Here is a 17859-nt window from a genome sequence, read left to right on the forward strand (position 1 = left end):
TTTCATCCGATATATTGATCACTCGCTTTTATGTTTCTTAAAGTTATTTAAATTTATCAATTAATTAAATATCAAGGAAGATCTTAACTACAATTTTTAATAAAATTATAATTTAGTCATCTATAGATTAATTTTATTGATTAGTATTTCAAATTTCTCAATTACCTGACACTTTGTATATCTTTTATAGATCAAATTTTAATAATTTAAATAGAAATACATTTTCAACAACTGGTAGAAATTTTTTTCAGTTTGATGGATCTAAAAATTTCCTTACAGGTTCCCATCAAAAAAGTATTGCCAGACAAAAAGCAAATACGTTGTTTTTATCTTTATTTGAAATCGATTTTTAGCAATCGCTATGTTTATATATAATTTTTCGACTATAATTTCATTTAAATATTATGGTTGTTGCGTGAAGGCTTAATCGATTAATTTAAAATAAATTCATTAACAATTCGTTTTAACAAAATAGGTTTTGTTCATAGATACATATATCTGATAATACGTAATTAGCATAAATAATTGGAACTCGCTGAAAGTCGATTCATGGAAATTCAGTGCCAAAACCTCCATCGGTTTGTCCTGCAAATATATGTATATATATATATATGTTTATATATATATATACAAATATATATCGTCCAATCTGATATATTCTTACAATGTAAATGGTATAAGTTCTTTACACATAACTAAGGCAAAACTGCTCATAATTCGGTTCTTCCCAGTTTGCTCTTTAAAAACAAAAAAAATCGATAAGAAATCAAAAGGAATAATAAAATAAATAAAACCATATTGGGTTCTGTCTATGTCTTTCTCAGTAACGATACTTCTATGTGCCTCTGTGGTTTGTTGATCTTTCCGTTAACAATTTACTTGCGTTAAGTTTTTGAAACTCCTTAAACTTTGGTATAATATCGTAATCGTATTGATCAATAGCTAAATTCCTCAAGATAGATGTGTTCCATTAAATCGTTAATCCTTAAAGAAATCGTTACTTTGGCTACAAAATTGAAAAAGGCTTGTGATGTCAAAAGTTGGTGTCGGATTTCTTTGTGCTTTGTGGAGTCGTTGTCTTAATTTTGGGATGCAATGAGTTTTTTTTATGGTTCAGTTCAAGGAGGCGGTTTTTAAAAGTCTGTGCTAGCTTATTAACAAAGTCGATTTGGTTGCAGCTGCTCCAGGATGTCTCTGGGTCACCATTAAGGTCCTACATATTAGGTAGATGCATATATCGCGGTGCAAAATTGAACACGTTCCCTAGACGTCGATCACGCTGTCGTTCTTCTTCATCTCCATGAGATGGGTCTGTTTGAGCTTCTCCTGCATCTGGGTGAGCATGTCCTGCATCCTCCGTATCTCCTCGTCCTTCTGCAGGAGCAGCCTGTCCGTCTCCGAGATGGCGGCGTCGAATCCGTTGGTCGAGCTGATCGAGTCCCGCTTCAACTTGCCGCGCTCGCGCAGCGCGTGCTGCGAAATCTGCGAAATGCACTGGGCCCGGAAGTTCTCGTAGTGCACGTCCTGAAAAAAAATTTTTAAATTTTAAATTAACAAATCTCAATAGTTGAATAGTCTTACATTATTTAATAAATTGTAGATTCTAAAAAATATTTAACTAGCTTATAGGCCCCAGGCTTGTCTCGCATGAATATTCAAATAAAATAAGTCTATATAAAATATATAAAATTAGAACTTCTGCAACATTATTTCAAATATTTTTAAACTTTAAAAAATTCGGTAAAAATCAAAGAAATAATCTGGACATCGTTAAGTCTTGCATTTGATGAACTGTAATGATTCTTAAAAAGAACGTAGCTAAATTAGCACACCCAGTCTTGTCTCGTCGAAATATTAAAATAAAACAAATATATATACAAAAAAAAAAAATTCATTTCTTATAAAAACTTTGTAAGTTCTAAGAAATGTAAACTTTGTAAAAAAGCAGAACTCCTACACAACATTGTACCAAATTTTTAATTTATGAATATTTAGATGAATAACATTTAGCACTTGATACAATGCAAAAATTCCAAAAACAATGCACATGGCAAGATCCCGACTAAACCCACCTGCGTGGTGTCCTTGAGGTCCTGCATGTGCGTGGATATCAAGAAGGTGCGCAGCTTGATGAAGTCGCTGTGCTCCGGGTCCTCCACGTTGACCACGCCCCACGGATACTGACGACCGCGGACCTTCTTGCCGGCCACCTCCAAGATGGTGTTGCTGCCGACCACGGCGAACGGGATGGAAGCCTTCAGCTCGCGGTCCTGCTGCTTGAAGTCGTCGTCCTCGTCGGAATCGCACTCGGGGAACTGGTACAGCTGAATGTGGTTGTCCTCCAGGTCCTGCAGGATGCGCTCCTTCAGCTTGCGCACCTCCTGTTTGTTGAGACAGTCGGCCTTGCCGATCACCAGCACGATGTTCACCTTGCGGTGCAGCCGCCGGATCAGGTCCAGGTCCATCTGTCGCAGGCTGAAAGGTAACCATTTCGTCAATGAGATATTTTAATTCGAAAATACATAAACACGTTTTATAGAGCAACGTATATCTTAAACCAGAATATTACAAGTACATATGTATTTAAAATATTATTCAATATATTAACATTTCGTTATAAGCTTACAAAGCTCGTATAACAATGATTCAGTTATTCTATTGTTTATTGTTTTTTCCTAGTTGAAAACCCAAAAAACCAATATCTTTAAATATACGTACGCCCAAAAAAAAAATTGTCATAGAAACTAAACTATTGTTACCTGAATTTTAAACTATGGGCTATTAACAATTTCTCAATAATTAAATTAATACCAGGAAAGTATCGAAATAAAACTTATGTGGTTTAGCAATGAAACTAAAAAGTTTAGTGGTTATTTTATTTAGTATTGAATAAATACTTATTATTCTGTATTTTATTTTCAAGACAAACTTATTAAAACTAAACTTTAATTTTTTTTGGGTGTAGAATAAATAATATTAGTCTACCAGTTCACGAAAAAAAATGTTGTTTAAAAGATAAAAAGTGTTCTTATCACATTCATTATTTGGCAATATTACTCAAGAGTCAAGTTTATCTCTTAATATTACGCATAAATAGTTGCTCAAATGGGTTTTTTAGAACGCTTTTTGTATTTACTTTGGCTTTAAAATGTATTTATATTTAAAGCGGTATAAAATTGAGAAAAATGATTAATAATATAAATGCCTATATATACATATTTGTTATTTAATAAATATATCTAACGCTATACCATTTAACAATTATTCCTTGCCATAATAATAGTTATGCGTGGTGAATTTGGAGTACCGCTCACCTGTGGCCCCATGGCGGGACGAAGTAGAGGCAGCAGTGCACCCGGTTGTCCTGGATGTTGCGTCGATTGAGTCCGCTCTCGTCGGTGAAGTACTGGCGGAACTGCTCGTCGATGTACTGGGTGCACACGCGCCAGCTGTCCTCGCAGTTGATGGCATCCCCGAATCCCGGGGTGTCCACCACCGTCAGCCGGAGCCGCACGCCCCGCTCCTCGATGTCCATCGTCTTCTTCTCCACCTTCGTCGTCTTCTCGATCCGCTCCTCCACATTGGGCATCTGTCGGTTCTTGTAGAGATCGCCCAGGAAGAGGCTGTTGATCAGGGTGGACTTGCCCAGCCCGGACTCGCCGACCACCATCAGGGTGAACTCGAAGCCCCGCTTCACCGACTTCCGGTGCACTTGCTCTGGAAGGGTGGCGAAGCCGATATAATCCCGATCCTTGTCGAACGACGGCGTTTTAGCTGTGGCGAAAAATATGTACAATTATGTTAGTACAAGCTTGTAAGTGTTAATTTTTTTCCAATTTATACTAACTAATTTATGACACCTTCTTTTTTCAAAACGCTTTCGGCAATTTAAAAAAAAAGGGTACCTTATAAATTAGAAAATTATTGTGTGGTTTAATGATTACTTTCACTAATTTCTATTAAAATTATTTTCTAATAAATACACCACCAACAATTGAGAAAGTATTTTGTTAGGCCTTTTGATAACAATTCTTAGATAACAATTCTATGATCAAATATTTAAGCTCAGTCGTTAAGTTACATGCCGAATTATTATAAACAAAATGTATGACATTTTCTAAGCTTACAAAGTATTTACAAATTTGGCTTGAGAATAATTTCGTTAATTGTAATTTTAATTTTAAAAAGAGTATGTATATTTTACTAACTTAAGATAAAAAAAAAGATTGCCTACAAATCAATAAATCACAAAAATCATATAATATATTATTGAAGATTATATTATTTACAATTTATAAGAAAAAAGTTATTGAGATGAGCTCGTATAAAATCTTAGATAACGATTCAATGATTAAATCTTTAACGTAAAACTGAAACTTTAGCAGATGGTGGCGAAAGAGTGTTTGCAATTATTGTTATATGCTAATCAATTGGTCTCCTTTATCTCAGATTTTCATCCGTTTGTAAAGTGTAGAGTGGGGAAACGTAAAACGGGCTAATCGACTAAAGGACCTTGCACTTGGGTCTTCAAGCTTGAAGCTTGGTTCTTGAGCGACTTCATCGTCGTCTCATTAGGCAAATGAAATGCTGCAATGGCTTTCGAGTGGAGCGCTGACAGAGTGCAGAAGTGACAGAACAGAACGGAACAGAACAAATAGGGGCGGGGAATCCCCTTATGTGCGGCCCCTGGATCCTTACACATGTTCCTGCTGCTGGTGGGTCCTGGTCTCTGGTGTCAGGTCTCTGGTCTCTGGTCCTCCCACCTCCCTTTCCCGTCGAGTTTCGTGTGTATACGGAACGCCTACTTAAAACGTAATTGGCCCAAGCCTGGCCACTTTTTCTGCCTTCCGGGTTTTCACAGTGTCTTCCTGTTTGTTGGCTGTTTTTTGTATTTATCAGCAAATTTGCCACATAGTTGGACTCGATTGTTTGGCCGTCGTTTTCAGTTATGTTAGAGTCAGTTGTTGTTTGTTATTTGTTTGTTTGGTCGTTGAAAAAATAAATCCCCGAGTTTAATGAACACTTTATTGTATTGTGGTGGAGCTGCAACTGGCGAGCGAGCTGCCCTAAAACCATCCAAATTTAATGGTCTCTCGTGCGCTCTCTCTTCCTCCCGTCCTTTTGCCACCCCTCTCTCTGTCCTTTTTCAAGGATGTTACATGAAGTGGCAACACTGAAATGCAACTTTCCCCGTACTATCACCCTCTAATTCACGTTCTCTCGGCGCTTGCGCTCGAGAACCTGGCTCAAACTAGCGGAAGCCCGAAAAAAGTGGGCCAGATGTTACGGCGCTTTTTGGTCAAACGGTCGCGGCACCGAGTTGCCAGATAGTCGCGGGAAATACTGATTTCCCCAATATGTTTCTAGTTTTAGAATAATTTTCCAAGTCAATAATTTTTGAATTTTATTTTAAAAAAATAACAAGCAAAAGTTAATATTTAATTTGCGATCTTAATACAAAAAAAAAAAATGTCATTATATTGTTCACATTAATATGTTAGTTTGTATGTCATTAAACGAACATTTAATTTCTTTGAATTCCATACCTGAGGGGTCTACATATGGGTTTAAATATCCCATTTGGCAAACATTTACGGTTTCCCCAGCCCGCTGCTCGATTTCTTGCATTATTTCACATACATTTTAAATTTCTACCCCTTATGCACTTTGGGTAACTGCCCTGCCCGCTGCCTGAGATATGGTAGCACTGGTTGAGGGTCCACCCCCACGGATCGGTGAGCCACCCACCCCTTCAGATTTTCTAAGGGTGTCACTCAGCGGGGAGACAGTCAGCTCATTGTTCCCGCTCACGTTTCGATTTTAATCGAGTTCGGAACTCCTTCAGCTGGCAAGGCCAAGGGGAACTGGAATGCACTCCTTCCTGAAGGGACACAGTCCAACCCCTCCAAACCTTAAGACGGCATTGCACTTTCTAGGACAAATCCAAATTGGTGATACAAAATATTAATTTTAATATTATTTTCTAACCATTTTATTTGTTAGATCGAGTTTAATTATGTTAATGTTATATGGTAAGAAAAAGGAAAAAAAGTAATTTTCCCAAGTCAGACATTTTTTTAAGCCTAATGAAGTGATATTTTATATGTTATATAATATTGGTAAATCAAACAAGCACACAATATTGAGCCATACAATAATAAAACAGAATAACCGTCCTAAACTAAACCCCTTGGCACGTAAATCTCCATGGGAATGTATCGAAAGAAAGCAAGTAAGACAGGAATTAACCGAAAAGCACCACTTTTTACCCCTTCTTTCAAACCGTTTGGCTTAAAATATTTTGCGTACACTTTGTTCAATTATTGCAAATCGCGTGTAAACACTGGATGAACTTATACCGCTTATCGTGATGGCAAGATATTTGTTTTTGAGTCTTAGGGCGTAGATACAGTTATCTCGCCGGATCGCTGTTTGTGTGGCCATATCTTTATCTGTCGGATAAATGTGCGAAATCGGGCCCAGACCACAAGGAAGGCTAATGAGCGCAATGACTTGGCCCGACTCGAAGATTGGCTTGTGTAAACAAAAGAGGGGTATGCGAGTTCTAAAGGGTGAGATGCAGAATGCACAGAGAAAAAATGTATATAGTGAATAATATGGGTTTCAGAGCTCACATTTAAATTAATTAGGGGTTTTAAACGACTTTTTACCTTAGGTATAGCTGTTTATTTGGGATAGACCGTTGTACCATTTTAATGTTGTAACATGAGAAAATCAATTGGCATAAACACAATGATTCCGAAACATTGAATGAAATATAAAACTTATAAAAAGCTATTAAGACACCAATTTCACAATACCTCATCTTTTCTATTCACCTGTTACTTGTATTTGCTTTAATAATTTATTTATGTGGGAGTAGCACAGTAAAATGGAGGTTTTATTGAGAAGAACGAAGAGTTCCAACAACTTTCAACATCCATTCTCCACCTGCTTTATCTGTTCCGTCAGTCGAGAAGTGAAAACGCCCACTATGACACCCACTATGTCACTCCAGCCCCCCATCATTGTCCATTTTCCATTTTCCATTTTCCAACCCTCCCACACGCCTGACTAAATCTGAGGTCTCAATTCTGTAAATCTGATAGTTCGTTCCCCCCGCCGCCTAGTTTTTCTCTCTGTGTCTGCTCTCGTTGAAGATCTTTATCGCCGCTGCTTATTGTCGTTTGTTTATCCCAAAGAGCTTTTCTGTGGGCGTTGCAGTTTTCATCTTTTCCCCACCAATTTGCCCGGGGCTTACCCCTCTTCGATGAGGTTCATTGACTAGACTTGTCGCTGGCATCGTCATTATGGCTGGGTCGCTCGGGCGTCTGTCCCTATAATATTGTACACACAAAGAAAAAAAATACTCTTTACTCCCAAAAGTTCTCAAAAAGTTAGGGCTACCAGAAATGGTAGATTTTATTACAAAATTGAATCAAATCTTTTGTCATTAAACTTTTATTGATGAGAATTACCAATAGCAACATCTTTTACATTCTGATTCTTTGAGACCATTATTGTAAAACTGAAGAAATGCCAATATTTTGTATGGTTTTTTAATCATTAAGATAAAATTATATGTTCACCTATATTTATATTTTAAACAAATCTTTTAACAAACCATTCTTGCTCATTAAGAAATGGTTATTTTCTGGGGTGTATTGTTGTTTTATTTTCCATCAATTGCTGCGCGAGGGGAAAAACATATCCACGAGAATTATTATATAGGTTGATGGGTGTCAAACACTTGAGCACTTATCGTTTGAATCGGAATCGCTGGCAAATGGCCTGGGAAATGATTTTCCGCCGCACTCGCCATACGATCTCGATCGGCTTTATGACAGACCATTTAACACTTGGCGACACATCAATTTCAATCTCGGTCGCTCACTCATCCGCTTTATATTCCCAGCCTTTTTTCGCCCATCTCAATTTCATTTCAATTAGGTTCAATTCGAGTTCTGCTGCAAATGCAGCTTACTTTTTTTGCCTTCCAGTATATTTATATACCCTATGCCGATGGCAAAGGTTTGCAATCCATTGCAATAGTGTAAAATAAATATTTATGAAATTCTCATACTCGAACTAAATACTCAGAAAATGTTTCAAAGTGCCACTGAAAAATTACAATGGTGTAAAATAAATAATTATGAAATACTCAATCTTTATTCATTTATATACAAATTTGTTTGTACTGCCATCAAACTGGAGTTTAAGTCAAAAACTACCTGTACGAGCAATATTTTGCAATATTCAAAACAAGAAAACGTGTCAATTATTTTAAGCAAACAATTTGTCTTCAATTCAAAACATGTCAGGAAAATACAATTTTTTCAAGGCGGTCGTCTAGAGTATTTGCAATGTTGGCTTCCCCGACTAACCTTTCACCATTCTTGTTATATTTTCTTGGAGCTCTACGCATCTTGTCCCTCTTCTCGCCAGAGTTCGAGTGGCTTGTTGAACGCACGAGTGCCCAGACTGGGGAATAGGAATACCAGGAGGGGGTCTTTGGGGTCTTGAAGTGGTCTCTCCTTGCAGCCATTGAACGTGCATCGGCATTGGGTTTCTTCTCCACTTACTTTTCAGCTTTTTCCTGCCCAGCCCAGTCGGTTTCATTTCGGCCCAGCCTCAAAAGCATTTGGGTAAGTAAACAAAAGGCAGTGGGCCAGCCGGAGAACCATAGTAAAACTTGCTCAAATATCACAAAAATGTGCATGCAATTAATGAAATGTACTATTCCCTAAAAAAAACTATATAGTCTGTATAATTTATTAATTTAAAATTTAAATTTCAAGCTAACAAAATCTTTAATAAAACAAATTTTAATTTTAATAGCTTAGGAACCACCAGTTTGAATAAGACAATTCTCTTTATACTGAATATTACTTTTTCTTTAAAGATTTAAATAAAAAGTATCTTGGCCAGGGTTTACTGTACAGCTGTCCACACTTCCAAGGGCCTTGTTGCAATGTTCCATAAATAGCTGCATCTCCGCTTCTGGCATGCTGAAAACTTTCAAAACAATTGACGGCATTTGAAGTAGCTGCCCAGGTTTCCGCCTCCCATTTCCCCACCCATGACCCCCCTCTCTGTCACCTTTCAACCCCCACTCCTGTTGACTGCATTTAAAGGGAATTTCTCGCATTCTGAGATCCATTTTCAATCCGTTCGATCTTCCCTGCCATTCGATTTCGAAATTCTTCAGTTTCCACGCAGATAAAATGTTCATTTTAGATGAACTCGTACAGAAAGCCACACAATTGCTTCATTAATTCAAAGAACTAGCAATTTAGATTTTACTATCTAATGTCATATACATATATTTGTAATTTTGTGGTAGCTATAATTTCATGATGAATTTTGTTAAGACATCATACTTAATTTAAAATTCTTCAAGAAAACTAACCTTAAAAAAAAACAAATTTAAATATTTTTAAAAATACATATATTTAAAAACTGAAACAATCTTTAGGATATAAAACCTGTTATAATTTATTTTTAATATTTATGTATTAATTTTTTATTCATACTTATAGCTTTATAGTAGTTGTTAATGGACTTTCGGTGTCAGGCTGCAACTTTGATCTTTGAAATGGATCTGCCCCGCGTTTGACACCCCACCATTTTTGGGTTCATTCCCGCCGAAATGCACCTTGCTTGATTTACGCATTCTATTTATATTACGTGTACATATAACCGAAAACATACAAATCTGTGCCATTGCAGCTCCACCCCCCCCCCCATTTAACCCCTTTTTGGAGAACCGGGCATTTGACAGCTTTATGCACTGATTTCCCTAATTGCCATGTAAATTCCACTCCCACTGTGCGCTATATACTGATGCGGACAAAAAAAAAAGCTGAAAGCTTGAAAACATTTTATAAATCAAACGGCGAACTATTCTGCATAATTTAATTCAATTATAAAGTTTTTTTTATTAATTTAACAGCTTGATTCTATTATTTTTCGAGTTGGTTTATAAAGAATTTTTTTTTTCAATCTACTAAGCTATTTTATAATAGTAAGTAGCACATTTTTCAAAATTTAAACTTTGACTTATAATATGAAAATTTTTTTTTATATATACTATATTTAACTATATATTTAAATTTCTCCAGTGCTTGTGTCTTGCCTGCAGCTGTAGCACTGCATGTAAACGCCCCCACATTTAAACAATGCATAGCAAACATATAGAACATATAGCAGACATTTTGAAGGGAACGACACAACCACAGTAGTGGAGATGGAGACAGCAGGAACATATGAATTCATTTGCCATAACAATGAAGTTCGCTCTTAATGAGTTTTTAAACGCTAAACTGCAGCATTTTTAATTGGAACTAACGAATGAAAGCCTAAAAAGTGGAAACTGCATCTTGGGAGTGAATGCATAGGAAAAGGCACAATGGAAATGGAAGACTAAACTTAGACAATCGATGAGCGTGATATTTTCCCGATGCATCAACTAATTGAACTCCATATGGGCAGTGTTGCTGGAAATACAGGGAACTCCCAGAAACCAATGTTAGTTGTAATTATGAAATTCACAATTTTTAATTCGATTTTAATACGTTATAAATTATTTTTCGATTTATCATACAGAAGTGGTAGTAATAAACCAATTTTATGTAATGAGAGAACATTTAAAAAACACAGAATTTACCTAACTAATAAAGATTTACTCGCTATGTTAATAAAATCGTTTGAGTTGATGTTCTTCGATAAAGTTAGCTTTTTTATAATTCACCAGAAAACATTGTAAAACCAACTAATAATATAAAAATAGCACTTTAGTTGAGCTCAGTACAATATATATAAACGCCAATTGCCCTCGCTAAGTATTGTTTATCTTATCACGTTTGATTCTAGGTATCTGAGTGTAAACATGGGCTTGCCAATGACTATACACACAACAATTTGTGTTTTTTTGCGTAGGTACTAATAATCCAATCGTACAGTTGTATTGCACTCATTTATAATAATTATATTTGTGCAATGAAAATCTATAATTGTATGAAGCGAAACAAGTAATTAAATTTATCAAAATATTTTTATTTTTTTTATTTTTTTAGTTATTTAATATTTAATGCGAATTTGTTGAGTTTTATTAAATGTTTTTTCATGTATTGCTGCAATAGTTATTTAAACACAGCGACTTTTGGACCAGTTGATATGTAGAGGTACACCTGCTAGAGTTTTTTGAATACGAATTTTTAATCACAACTTAGTCAATTGACCAACAATAAAAAAATTTCTTGTTGTTGCAAAAAAAAAATGATCCAAATGCCATAATTTCAATGCATGTTTTTCTCAATAGGCCAGTGTTTTAGGTAAATATATGGCGATTTTCCAATATTTAGAATAACATTTCTATAAGTGTAGCTGTGGGACTGAAACCCCTCGCAAGAGTATAGAATTATGTGGGCCGCTTGGTTGAGGCGTACCCTGATATCGGAGACACAAATGCTCATCGGACACTAACGACATGTCAACCAGGAGTACCGTTAGCTGCGGTCACGTTGCCACCAAGTTAAGGCCAATGCCAAATGGCCAAGACCAAAAGACATCAAGGCCTAGACCGATCTGCAATTGGTATTGGGTGCGGCCAACTGCAAACTACACAAAACCAAAAATAAGAAGAAAAAAAATTGAAAACATAGAGAAGGGGGCAAAAAAAAAAAAAATACAAAGTCTACGCCTACCAAAAACGGCAGTCGCAACTCCCAGTCCAAAAGCAAGAGCCAAGAAAATACAAAAAAATAAAAGCCACGGCGAAAGCGAAGCCAAAACAAAACAAAGCGGGCAAAAAAGGAAAGGAAGCCGCCGTCGACTTTCCAAGCCATCGGAAAATCGGTAAATAGTTGGCCAGCCAATTTTCTTGTCGGCGGAAAAGCAGTGGAGTGCGCCACGTAATGGGGAAGCCAATCGAGATCCCAGATCCCAGATAAGATCGATCCAGCCGAGGGCAATTGGCCCGCGGAGAACCTACACTCGAATTGAAATCATCGAAGTTTGCACGAAGTAAATCAGTTTTTAAACTTTATGGTAACATCATCCTATACTTTATACTTCCTAAAGTGCCACTAACTTGTAGTTTTTAAACATTCGTATACTGATGTACAATTTTGTAAACTATTCTTCTTATAATAATATATGTATAAAATATATATATATATATATATATATATTATTTATTTAAAGTTTAGTGTAGTACTTTTCTATATTTCTCAATTATTTTGTTTACTATTATTTTTTTTGTTATTATGTAAAGTTTAAAAGCTAGAGATAACTACTTGTATTTATTTTATCTAGCAATAATTGATCGCAAAAGAGTTTCTCGACAACCTTCTATCTAATTATCTTGGGAAGTCATTCTTGGTATTATCATTTCCGATAACCTATGCTTTGGTTGGGTTATTTAATAATGAAACACTAAAGATAACGCTAAAGCGTAAACTTTAGTGATCAATTAAAATATATACTCAAAAAAAGAATGCAACAAAAATAAGAAAGGTAAGAAAACCAAACAAGCGTTAAAAGAAGAACAAGTTTTTAAAATGGAAAGGATCTTTACAATAAATACAAAATGATAAAAAGGTTGACACCACTAAAAAACAATCATATTTAGGTTATGCTACCACAGTTAAAACATTTAAAAAATTTTAATATTTATCAAAACGGAATTTTTAAAGCCGCGGATTGATAAGAACAGAATAATGAATAATAAGAGCATACAAGTTTGTAGGTAGATTCGAAAATTGTAAAACTTGAAAACAAATACTAATAAAAGTATTGAAAGGCTGCAAATATTTTGAGCCCTTTGTAAACAGTTCGATCAACCCTTTAAACCCATAAAAACTGTTGTTTTGTATTTTCGCACCCTTGAGAAAGGATTTACTTACGTTTGGGGTAAATGGGTGGACGGCATTTAACCGCCTCGATGATGTTGTTGTTGTTTGTGATGCTGTTTCTGCTGCCGTTGATGTTGCTGATGGCACTGGCCACGCCTCCAGCAGCTGGACCGCCCATCGCCGGCGGCTGGCTGAGGGGGAGGGGCGGGGGCGGCGGCTGGTGCTTCATGGTCGCCGCCGGTGGCACATTGCCGCCGCCAAAAAGGCGACGCTGCGGTAGAAACGCCGTTTTGCCGCCTGTGTTGCAAGTTGCAGGTTATAAGTTGCAAGTTGCTGCTGTCGCAGGTTGCCAGTAGCCAGCTGCTACTGTTGCCACATTAATATTTCACTGTTTATTCACACTGCGCCTGGGGGGTTTAATTAAATTGGCATTTAGCAAAGGTTGCAACCTTGCAAATTACTACTACATTTGTACAAAATAGTTTATAAGAGCTAACAAGATGTCAGGATTTAAATTCATTTTTTTTTAAGTATTTTCATTTTTGCAGTTGGCTGCCTATGCAGTTGCTACTTGCGATTGCTGCATTAAAAAAAACGTTGATTATATTTAATACACTACCTGAGGATTAGATTTTATAAAATTTTGGAATACAAAAAAAAAATTATTTAAAATATATTTAAACATTTACTTTTACTGTTTATAAGGTTTAGTAATCTATTTAAGTGATTTGCTCTTTCTTTCCTTAATTTAATATAATGTTTTTAAGCAATTAAAGCTTTCCGGAATTTAAACCTTTCAGTATGTACATTTTATAGAATCATTTGTTATTGAAGACTTAATATATGAATATTTTCTAGCCTAAGGGTTAAGTTTAACTGTAAATTACGCACACACGGTTATCTAGTGCTTATCTCACGCGGGAAGGTGCGAGTGGGAGGGAGGGAGTGCAAAGAGAGGGGACGAACTGCAATATTGACTTTTTAGGGTTTCTGCATATGTATGTATATTTGCATGCATTCGCAATTGAAAACTGCATACTCAATGGGTGGAGAACTAACGGTGGTGCAGCTGCTTCACCTTGACCTACACAACCACAATTGCAATTGTGATTCACAACATACACACACACTAAAAATCACAACACTCATACACGCACAAGAAATAATAATAATAAAAAAAGCTCACGCACTTTGTTATTAACTATTTCCGTTGTTTTTCCTTTTTTTCAAGCAAAACTTCAAAAAATTCCAAGAAAAAATTTTTTAGGCGAAAAATAGCTCAAATCTCAACATAAATATTTTTTACAAGAACCGAAATATTTATTCCCCGGCGATATATATATTCCTCTATATCTTTCAATCGTAAACAACGGAGCGCGCGTGTTTATTTCCCTTTGCGAACTGAAAAACGAGTGTGACCGCGGAAAAGATACAGCGTGCCAATATTTGAATGTAACGAAAAAATGAGTAAATCGAAATTGTTTTCTGGGTTATTTAAATATAACGCAGATATGAGTGCTTATCGATAACCAATTTATTTACACAAAATAAACTTTTACCTTTTATTCTGCCCACAATATTTAAATGGGGTATTTACTTTTAAAGTACTCATGAAAAAATTACTAGTTTACTAGTATATATATTTTAACCACACATATTTAAAAATTTTTTTAATAAATATGTTACTATAAAATGTTAATTATAAAACAGGTTTTAGCTAAAATACAACTTTTTAATAACAATATCAACACATTTTTTGGGTTAGCAATTTAGCAAAATTGCAAAAACACGTTTGGAGTATTTTAGAAAACATTTGTTATAATAACGCTGCAAAAGAAAACTTATATAAGCGTAATAAGAAGATATCATAACTGATTATGGAATTTTTCGGACAAACAACAAAACAACAAAAAAGAAAAAAATTGTATTACCTTTTGGCGGAACTTTTACAAAAATAAACTAGGGTTTTATATTTGAAATTAGTCAAAATTAAATAAATCAAAGTTTTTAGTTCTGTTAGACGTACATTTTGTCTTATTGAAAATGGTCCAACAATTTGTTGATTACTTTTGGAGTTAGACCGTCGAAAAGTTTAAAAATAAAATAGTTTCTAGAAAAATACGATTGATCTGCGACGCATTTGCTAAGATGAGTAAATTCTCATATTGGTTTTTATTTTCGAAACCCATTACATGCTTAACTTACATTGAGAAAATATTTTGAGCGACATGCGCAAAAGCTTTTTGCGCTGAGACCCAATTTTCGAATTTAATGATAGGGGTTAAGTGAGTTTTAGAATTTAAAAAAATACTAGCTATATTTATCATATAAGAAACTATAAGGAAATAGACATAATCTTCGAAATATTATGGTTTTGAACCGTTTTATGGAGATTAAATCGGATAGTTAATATGAAATTTTAGAAATACCAAATAATATGTTGGAGTGCTGACAAAAGTGGGAAATGATTTGTTCGCTTTCAAAAGCTAATCTCCGTGAAACCTCAGCGGGCACTCAAATTCGGTTGGCTGACAAAAGAATGCTGCTTTGTAAACAAGCAGTTGAAAAGGTTTTTCAGATATAAATGCTTTTATAAACCCAAAACAAAGGACAAAAAACTTAAGAAAAATGATTTTTAAATGCAAAAATAAATGAATTTTTAGTTTTCTGAGAAACTGCTTAACACACAACCTTTGAGGCTGAATGGAGGTCTTACCAATGGGGCAGCTTGATTTTTCTGGCCTCCATCGAACACACGCACAACGCGCCACAAACTTAGTCGAACTCTAACATCGCTGGCAATCGGACGCGTTTTGAAAACTAGCTCTCTCTCCGATTTCATTCTGGTTTCTTGGTTTCTGGCTTTTGGCCTGGGAAAGTGTAAGCCTCAAACGAATCCATTGAACGGGCATCAACTTCCTTTGATTTGTCAACCACGCGCGAGTTATTTGTTTTTTATTTTTTTTTTTGGGCCCCCTCCAATCGTTTGTTTTAGTGCTAATTTGGGCAACCGCGTAGGCGTAAAGAGAAACTACCCAGGAAAAACAATAAAAAAGAATTTGTTTTGCTTTCTGTTTGTTTGCCTTTTTTTTGTGTGTGCGAAATTGAAGCCCGGCAAAGGCAGCCGCCTGGAACAATGAAAGTTGATTGAATATTTTATGCAAATTTCCCATTGCAGAAGAAGGTGCGAAGAACAACGGCAGCTGCAAGAATAATAGAAAATCAGCAATTCAGCGAGCAAGAAACAGGAAATCGGCAGAAATCAGGTGAATACTGGCTGTTATTCGTGGGAAAGTTTAAGATCAAGGCCAGGCCCCTATGGCCATGGGTGGTTGAATGGGTGGTTGGATGGGCAGATATATGGGTGGTGCAGGCGCAACCTTGCTGCCACTGCCAAGGTGAAGGTCATGGCAGGCGAAAGTCGGCGGGCCTGCACTCGCTTTGTTGTTATATAAACACCCCACACCCCCAAAACCATTGGCTCACTAACCCAGTGCGCATGTCGCCTCCTTCGAAGGCCACCGCCTGACCTCCAGCGCCACCTCCCACCTCCCATTTCCCCAGTCCCCCAGCCGGGGGCAGGCTGATAGTTGGCAAGCAAGGAAGCAATGCCGTTTTTGCAAGGACTTCCAGGGTTTTTTTTAAAGCGAACTTATTTCCCAAACTTTACAAAAAACAAATTTTTATTAAGATAATTTATTGATACCTCAGTAACCGAGAACATTAAGTCGATCTGCCTTTAAATATAGATTTCTATTTTTAATACACATATCCAAATTCGATTTAAATTGACTTGCGAACTATTAAAAGCCACATTGTTATATTTATTGGCAAACAAATATAACAATGTTCTATATAGCAATTAAAATGGTTTTAATATTTTTTTGAAGCAGGAATAAAATATCAAAATATATAATATATATTCAAATATATTTCTGTTATTATTATTTGTTCGTTTTTCATATCAAATTTAATTTCTTAAAAGTTTTCTTATCTACTGAAATAAATAGTATTATTTATATGTATTTAAATAGTTTTTTTGTGAATATTCCGTTTTTTAATTTTCAAACATTGGTTAAGCTTTTAAATAAAGTTTCCAATAAACTGTTACCCGTGGCGATATAACTTAAAATAAAAAGACTATAACATCTAAATCAGTACTCAAAATATTATTAAATACATTGTTCTCCAAACCTTGTCAGTTTGAAATACAAATAATTTCTATCTAAAATCCAAATTCACTTTTGTCCTAAGTTTGATCTTTCGATAACGCCACTGAAATATGCTTGATATCAACAATTACAAGTTGGTTACTAATAATTTGGCCATGGGTGTGCCCCCCCTTTTGGCAGACTTAGCATTGAACTTGACAGTGGCGGAGCGCTTTGAGCCAGTGGCTGTCCACTTTCAGCTAACAAGGTTAGTGGGTTAACTGGCCTGCTTCAGTGCTCCGCACCCCACTCTTTAATCAGTCTTCAGTCTTCAGTCTTTGGTCTCCAAAGAGACGCCAGTCTTTCTCCGGGCCCGGATTCGGTCAAACCCGTTACCATTAACCCGCCGATCGGCTTTGGCATTGCTCTGACCATTAAAAGCCACTTACACTCGCTCGCCCGCTGACTTTCCATGCTAATTAAAATTGAAGCCCAAAATAAGAAGAAATTTGTTTGCCGCGACATGTCTCGACTTTTGAGTCTCAGTCGGAGTGGCGCTGGAGCTGGCGAAGTTGGTAATTGGTAATGTGGATGGCTTCTTGGAACTGGCACAGCCGTGGACCGGGTGAAATTAAGCCACTCAAGTGGGGCGGAGATGATAAACGCTGCGATTTCTTATCAGGTTTAAGCCACACTGACAAACAATAATTCATCCTTATACAATTTTGACTTTTTGACTGATATATCAGCAATGTTGACTTTAGGATTAAGAGGTCACAGAACCCGATTTTAACTTTCTTATTCAATAAATTAACTTTTTAAATTAGCAGCTTTAAAAAATCAACCTTCCTATT

General features: G+C 36.0%; 2 protein-coding genes across 7 annotated transcripts in view; one reads left to right on the forward strand and one right to left on the reverse strand.

Annotated features, from left to right (window-relative positions):
* Positions 1–316: 316 nt before the first annotated feature.
* Positions 317–14264, reverse strand: LOC128264796 (septin-2). Of its 3 annotated transcripts, none has more exons than XM_053000469.1 (5): positions 14045–14264; positions 12906–13261; positions 3315–3774; positions 2073–2475; positions 317–1524 (listed from the first exon to the last, which is right to left on the reverse strand). In XM_053000469.1, the coding sequence occupies exons 2-5, from the start codon at positions 13081–13083 to the stop codon at positions 1264–1266; spliced, it is 1302 nt and encodes a 433-aa protein (XP_052856429.1). In that variant the 5' UTR covers positions 13084–13261; positions 14045–14264; the 3' UTR covers positions 317–1263. The 3 variants fall into 3 exon arrangements, with proteins under 3 accessions (XP_052856429.1, XP_052856430.1, XP_052856431.1); XM_053000470.1 differs by lacking the exon at positions 14045–14264 and adding an exon at positions 13894–14023; XM_053000471.1 differs by lacking the exons at positions 12906–13261; positions 14045–14264 and adding an exon at positions 4699–5088.
* Positions 14265–15638: 1374 nt separating this feature from the next.
* The window catches only part of LOC128264805 (carboxypeptidase D), a 30935-nt gene continuing 28714 nt past the window's right edge, over positions 15639–17859 (forward strand). For all 4 annotated transcript variants that reach the window (XM_053000480.1, XM_053000481.1, XM_053000482.1 and 1 more), the window contains exons 1-2: positions 15639–15734; positions 16033–16120. The gene's annotated coding sequence lies outside the window, so the exon portion shown is untranslated. The remainder of the gene's footprint in view (positions 15735–16032; positions 16121–17859) is intronic.

The sequence above is a fragment of the Drosophila gunungcola genome, unplaced genomic scaffold (assembly GCF_025200985.1).
Source record: "Drosophila gunungcola strain Sukarami unplaced genomic scaffold, Dgunungcola_SK_2 000078F, whole genome shotgun sequence".
Classification (NCBI taxonomy): domain Eukaryota; kingdom Metazoa; phylum Arthropoda; class Insecta; order Diptera; family Drosophilidae; genus Drosophila; species Drosophila gunungcola.